The following is a 7,364-nucleotide window of genomic DNA, read 5'->3' on the forward strand; positions in this document are numbered from 1 at the left end:
TTCCACTCGCTAGCAGAGGCTGGAACCTGAAACAAGATTTTTTTTTATTAAAATGGCAGTACAAATGCAGTTGCTAACTTTCATATTTGAATACAATGAGATGTATTTTGAACAGTTTCTGTGAAACAAAATGTTTTTCTTGAAATAGTCTATAACCAATGTTATGTCAAAAAAACTAAAGGTTTGGATCATATGAGAGGTACTCTCATTTAAAGTTATAATTCTTAGCATGAAGGAAATATTTCTGAGTACTACACTGTGCAAAAGAAAGATTCTGTGTTGCTACCCAGCATCTTATTGCAAAGAGTGCAAAATCAGTTACACATGAAATGCAATGTGAGTATCATATTGCTCAGATTTGTAGAGTGATTTTTGCTTAAACTAAATGTTATGAATGCTGTTTCACTTAAATCATGATGGTGCTAGAGTGCGATAGTGGATATCTGGTTGTAGTATATCCTATTTCGTGACGCCTCCAGCTGTTAGTGAAAGCTGCATAATAAGATTACACAGCTAGTCTGAATATGTAGATGTATAAATACCTAATAGGTACACATACCTTTATACAAGTATCCTCCAAATTGTTTAATATTGCTTGAAGGGTGTCCGGAATTATCTGTGATAGAGTATTTGGTGCTATTCTGGTAGCATACGCCAGCGACTGGAAAGTTTCACCAGTGGCAAGAAATCTTAAGGTGACAGCGAGTCTATAAAAGAAGTAAGCAGAAGTTACATATGCAAACTTTTTGCTGCTATAATACTCAGTGTGTAAGACACATACCTATCTCTTGGTTTTATCGACTCCCGCATGTTCGTATCTTGCCTACGGATATCATTTTCAATTATAGTCAGCAATTTCGTGAAAACTTCGGCATCCATTCGCGTGAAATTCCTAAATGAAACTGGATCTTGAAACCTACAACATGACAAAGTAGATTACTTCAGAGCAACAAAATTCAGTATCAAGAATATCGTATGTAAATTACATAATCTAAAACTACAGTATATGAAATGCTTTAAGAATATTCAGTAAACCTGTTAAACCGAAAATAAGTTGGGACATTGAAACAGAACTACGAACCAACTAGCTATGTTTACATACCTCAGCTCATTGTGGAGCATATGCAACGCTCCTGTCCCAGCATTGCGTCGTTGAATCCACTCTCTTGTCCACTGTCTCCTTCGCTTTTCTCTCCTCTCGTCATCGATAATTGCTAGTAAAGCTAAAGCAGCCAGTTTACGCTTCTTCATTTCGTAAACACTTGTCTATATGCTATTTAGCTCGCGCGCTCCAATTGTAGCCAACAACTGCCGCTGGAGCGCGCTGCCGTCGCATGTGAGCACGCTGGGCCGCGCGTACCGTATGCACAAGTTGCATCGTTCCTGAGCGTTCAGCAGCACGGTCGACTCGGCACGCTCAGCGCTCAACGCTGGGATGCACGGCCCGTGTGCCGACGGCTTAACGGTGTGCGGGACCGTAGCCCAGCTTCATGGAGACGGTTGCGAATGGTCCTCGCCGATACCCCAGGAGCAACAGTGTCCCTAACTTGCTGGGAAGTGGCGGTGCGGTCCCCTACGGCACTGCGTAGGATCCTACGGTCTTGGCGTGCATCCGTGCGTCGCTGCGGTCCGGTCCCAGGTCGACGGGCACGTGCACCTTCCGCCGACCACTGGCGACAACATCGATGTACTGTGGAGACCTCACGCCCCACGTGTTGAGCAATTCGGCGGTACGTCCACCCGGCCTCCCGCATGCCCACTATACGCCCTCGCTCAAAGTCCGTCAACTGCACATACGGTTCACGTCCACGCTGTCGCGGCATGCTACCAGTGTTAAAGACTGCGATGGAGCTCCGTGTGCCACGGCAAACTGGCTGACACTGACGGCGGCGGTGCACAAATGCTGCGCAGCTAGCGCCATTCGACGGCCAACACCGCGGTTCCTGGTGTGTCCGCTGTGCCGTGCGTGTGATCATTGCTTGTACAGCCCTCTCGCAGTGTCCGGAGCAAGTATGGTGGGTCTGACACACCGGTGTCAATGTGTTCTTTTTTCCATTTCCAGGAGTATATATACGAGGGTCGTTCAGAAAGTAAGCTCCGATCGGTCGCGAAATGGAAACGACTATGAAAATCCGATAAAGCTTTGCACAGATGTGTTGGGTAGTGTCTCTAGTATAACCCCAGTTAGCATCACGTCGCTCTTCTCATTTCTGAGCTCGCAGTGAGTGCGTAAAGATGTCTAGAAAATAGTGTCTGCCGCCAAGTACGAGGGCCTGGTGAGAAATTTCGCCTGAAGCTATGCAGCTAACAATACATAACTGTCGTGCTGTTTCTTCTTCAAGACAATTCTCAGCCGCATTCTGCAGGGGCAATGAAGATGCTGCTGCATCGTTTTCAAATGGAAATGTGAGATTACCCACAATACAGTCCGCAATTGTCTCCCCCTGAGTTTCATCTCTGGTCACATGAACCGCTGTCTTTGAAGACAACATTTTGACACAGGCAACGAGGTGTAGGCCAGCGTGGAGAATTGGCGGAAAGCACTGGCGGCTGCCTTCTATGATGAGGCTATTGAAAAGTTGGTACAACGCTATGACAAAAGTCTAAGTCAGAACGGCGACTACGTAGAGAAGTAGCTGAAAGGTGTAGCTAATTGTTACAAGTAAAACATTTCTGATGTTCACTGTGGTTTCAATTTGGCAATCAATCGGAGCTTACTTTCTGAACAGGCCTCGTATATATATATATATATATATATATATATATATATATATATATATATATATATATATATATATATAGGGTGTCCCAGCTATCTTGTCCACCCAAAATATCTCTGGAACAATAACAGCTATTGGAAAACGACTTTCGCCGGTATCAGTGTAGGGCTGGGCCCATGAATGTACATATTTTGAAACATTCTAAAACGAAAGCATATGTGTTTTTTAACACAAAATTATGTTTTTTTAAATGGACCTCCTATATTTTTTCTTCAGCAATCCATAGCATGACAAATCACATACACAATGGTGTTGATTGCATCGCAATATTCCCATTACATCCCGAGATATTGAGACGCGAAGTTGGCGCTTGAAACACCCGACATGCGCTGCTAGCGCACGTCCTGCGGCTCAGGCGTGAACCCCATGCTGCCCGTAATCGCGATGTGATTGACAAGTAAGTGTCACTCCTGATAAGTATGGAGGTGTGATTACACATGTCAATCACATCGCGATTACGGGCAGCATGGGGTTCACGCCTGAGCCTCAGGACGTGCGCTAGCAGCGCATGTCGGGTGTTTCAAGCGTCAACTTCGCGTCTGTGGCACCACGTCTCAAATGCTTGGATTCTCTTCTGTTCCGGTTTTACCACAGTTCATGTTTCACCAGCTGTGCTCCAAACGCAATTCACAGAAACTTCTTCCTCAAATGAAAGCCTATGTTTGATACCAGTAGACTTCTCTCGGCCGGGAATGCCCTTTCTGTCAGTCCTAGTCTCCTTTTGATGTCCTCCTTGCTCCGTCCGTCATTGGTTGTTTTGCTGCCTAGGTAGAAGAATTCCTTAACTTCATCTACACAACCGGCCATTAAAATTGCTACACCAGGAAGAAATGCAGATGATAAACGGGTATTCATTGGACAAATATATTATACTAGAACTGAGATGTGATTACATTTTCACGCAATTTGGGTGCATAGATCCTGAGAAATCAGTACCCAGTACAATCATCTCTGGCCGTAATAACGGCCTTGTTACGCTTGGGCATTGAGTCAAACAGAGCTTGGATGGCGTGTACAGGTACAGCTGCCCATGTAGCTTCAACACGAAACACAGTTCATCAAGAGTAGTGACTGGCGTATTGTGACGAGCCAGTTGCTCGGCTACCATTGACCAGACGTTTTCAATTGGTAAGAGATCTGGAGAATGTGCTGGCCAAGGCAGCGGTCGAACATTTTCTGTATCCAGAAAAGCCCGTACAGGACCGGCAACATGCGGTCGTGCATTATCCTGCTGAAACGTAGGATTTCACAGGGATCGAACGAAGGGTAGAGCCACGCGTCGTAACACATCTGAAACGTAACGTACACTGTTCAAAGCGCCGTCAATGTGAACAAGAGGTGACCGAGACGTGTAACCAATGGCACCCCATTCCATCACGCCGGGTGACACGCTAGTATGACGATGACGAATACACGCTTCCAATGTGTGTTCACCGCGATGTCGCCAAACACAGATGCGACCATCATGATGCTGTAAACAGAACCTGGATTGATCAGAAAAAATGACGTTTTCCATTCGTGCACCCAGGTTCGTCATTGAGTACACCATCGCAGGCGCTCCTGTCTGTGATGCAGCGTCAAGGGTAACCGCAGCCATGGTCTCAGAGCTGATAGTCCATGCTGCTGCAAACGTCGTCGAACTGTTCGTGCAGATGGTTGTTGTCTTGCAAAGGTCCCCATCTGTTGACTCAGGGATGTAGACGTGGCTGCACGATCCGTTACAGCCATGTGGATAAGATACCTGTCATCTCGACTGCTAGTGATTCGAGACCGTTGGGATCTAGCACGGCGTCCCGTGTTACCCTCCTGAACCCACCGATTCCATATTCTGCTAACAGTCATGGGATCTCGACCAACGCGAGCAGCAATGTCGCGATACGATAAACCGCAATCGCGATAGAATACAATCCGACCTATATCAAAGTCGGAAACGTGATGGTACGCATTTCTCCTCCTTCCACGAGGCATCACAACAACGTTTCACCAGGCAATGCCGGTCAATTGCTGTTTGTGAATGAGAAATTGGTTGGAAACTTTCCTCATGTCAGCACGTTGTAGGTATCGCCACCGGCGCCAACCTTGTGTGAATGCTCTGAAAATCTAATCGTTTGCATATCACAGCATCTCCTTCCTGTCGGTTAAATTTCGCGTCTGTAGCACGTCATCTTCGTGGTGTAGCATTTTTAACGGCCAGTACTGTACTTTGTGACCATCAGTCCTCATCTTACGTTTCTCGCTATTATCATTTCTGATACTTCTCATTACTTTCGCCATTCTTGGATTTACTCTCGATCCAGGAGGATCGATGGAGGAGGATCTGCAGCGAATTGACGCATGGTGCAGGGAATGGCAATTGAATCTCAATGTAGACACGTGTAATGTGCTGCGAATACGTAGAAAGATAGATCCCTTATCATTTAGCTACAAAATAGCAGGTCAGCAGTTAATTCCATAAATTATCTGGGAGTACGCATTAGGAGTGATTTAAAATGGAATGATCATATAAAACTGATCGTCGGTAAAGCAGATGCCAGACTGAGACTCATTGGAAGAATCTTAAGGAAATGCAATCCGAAAACAAAGGAAGTTGGTTACAGTACGCTTATTCGCTCACTGCTTGAATACTGCTCAGCAGTGTGGGATCCGTACCAGATAGGGTTGATAGAAGAGATAGAGAAGATCCAACGGAGAGCAGCGCGCTTCGTTACAGGAATATTTAGTAATCGCGAAAGCGTTACGGAGATGATAGATAAACTCCAGTGGAAGACTCTGCAGCAGAGACGTTCAGTAGCTCGGTACGGGATTTTGTTAAAGTTTCGAGAACGTACCTTCACCGAAGAGTCAATCAGTATATTGCTCCCTCCTACGTATATCTCGTGAAGAGACCATGAGGATAAAATCAGAGAGATTAGAGCCCACACAGAAGCATACCGACAATCCTTCTTTCCACGAACAATACGAGACTGGAATAGAAGGGAGAACCGATAGAGGTACTCAGGGTACCCTCCGCCACACACCGTCAGGTGGCTTGCAGAGTATGGATTTAGATGTAGATGTAGATCCATATTCTGTACTCATTAAACTGTTCATTCCATTCAGCAGCTGTAGTTCTTCTTCACTTTCGATCAGGGTAGCAATGTAATTAGCGAAACATAGTAGTGATATCCTGCCACCTTCAACAGTAACTTAACTTCACTGCCTTTTATTTCCATCATTGCTTCCTCGCTGTACAGACTGAACAGTAGGGGCGAAAGACTATATCGCCGTCTGACACTCTTTTTAATCCGAGCCTTTCGTCCTTGGTCGTCCATTTTTATTATTCCCTATTTGCTCTTCTACCCCTATTTTTCTCAGAATTTCGAACGTCTTGCACCATTTTACATCGACGAACGCTTATTCTAGGTGGACAAATCCTGTGAACGTGCGTTCGTTTTCCTTTAGGCTTGCTTCCACTATCAACCACAACAGCTGAACTGATAGTCATCTGACACATCCTCAATTTTCTGTTTCATTCTTCTATAAATAACTATTGTCAGCAACTTAGACACATGAGGTGTTAAGCTGATTGTGCGATAGTGCTTGCACTTGTCAGCTTTTCTAGTCTTCAGAACTGTGTGGATGATACTTTTCCGAAAATCGGATGGGATGCCACCAGACTCATACATTCTAAAGACCAACGTGAATAGTTGTTTTACTACCACTTTCTAAATAATTTTAGAAATTCTGATTTAAGGTTATTATCTCTTCTGCCTTATTTGACCTTAGATCTTAAAAAGCTCTTTTATATTCTGATTCTAATATTGAATCCCTTCTCTCTTCTAAATCGACTGCTCTTTCTCCTTCTAGCACACTAAACAATTCTTCCCCGTCATAGAGGCCTTGAACGTACACTTTACACCTATCTGCTCTCTCCTGTGCATTTAATAGTAGAATCCTCGTTGCAGTCTTGATGTTACCACAGTTGTATTGTATTTTATGGTATGGAACTGAGGACCTAGAAACGATGGAGAGGCTCCGTCCCTGGCTTAGCCCTCAGTGGTTCACAACCCCACAAAAAGAACCCAGAGTTATTGTGCGGTTAGACCCCCAATGGATTCCCCCTCCCCCCCCCCCCTCACCTGTGGAACGTCACACACCAGACGACTGTAACTCCAATGTTTGGGTGGTAGAGTAATTATGGTGTACGCTTATGTGGAAAGTGCTTAGTGCTTGCGCAGCAATCGCCAACGTAGGGTAACCGAGGCGGAATAAGGAGAACCAGCCCGCATTCGCCGAAGCAGATCGAAAACCGCCTTAAAAACCATCCACAGACTGGCCGTCACACCAGACTTCGACAGTAATCCGCCGGGTGGATTCGTGTCGGGAATCGGCACGCCTTCCCGCCCGGAAAGTAGTGGGTTAGACAGTTACCACCGTTGCTTTTAGTTCTACCAACGGTTGTTTTCACTTTCCTATATGAAATTCAAAGTAAACTTGAATAGTTCCCGCTTCAGCGTATCACGCAATTAATCTACTACCGAAAGCGTTATCAAAAGTCTTATTTGCTTGGTTCAGACTGCGTAGAGCAGCCGTTTTCCTTGTTCC

General features: G+C 45.2%; 1 protein-coding gene across 1 annotated transcript; it reads right to left on the minus strand.

The window, feature by feature from the left end:
• Positions 1–459: 459 nt before the first annotated feature.
• Positions 460–1,200, minus strand: LOC126263279 (uncharacterized). Its single transcript, XM_049960365.1, has 4 exons — positions 1,103–1,200; positions 782–916; positions 560–707; positions 460–492 (listed from the first exon to the last, which is right to left on the minus strand). The coding sequence occupies exons 1-4, from the start codon at positions 1,120–1,122 to the stop codon at positions 460–462; spliced, it is 336 nt and encodes a 111-aa protein (XP_049816322.1). The 5' UTR covers positions 1,123–1,200.
• Between the last annotated feature and the right edge of the window lie 6,164 nt (positions 1,201–7,364).

Source organism: Schistocerca nitens, chromosome 6 (genome assembly GCF_023898315.1).
Source record: "Schistocerca nitens isolate TAMUIC-IGC-003100 chromosome 6, iqSchNite1.1, whole genome shotgun sequence".
Classification (NCBI taxonomy): domain Eukaryota; kingdom Metazoa; phylum Arthropoda; class Insecta; order Orthoptera; family Acrididae; genus Schistocerca; species Schistocerca nitens.

What these genes read in the sequence shown, in the direction of transcription:
- LOC126263279 (XM_049960365.1), bottom strand. Translation starts at nt 1,122, where the DNA reads ATGCTCCACAATGAGCTGAG. An exon ending in ATGCTCCACAATGAGCTGAG is followed by an intron (nt 917 to 1,102) that starts GTATGTAAACAT and finishes GTCATGTTGTAG; the next exon opens with GTTTCAAGATCCAGTTTCAT. An exon ending in TCGATAAAACCAAGAGATAG is followed by an intron (nt 708 to 781) that starts GTATGTGTCTTA and finishes CTTCTTTTATAG; the next exon opens with ACTCGCTGTCACCTTAAGAT.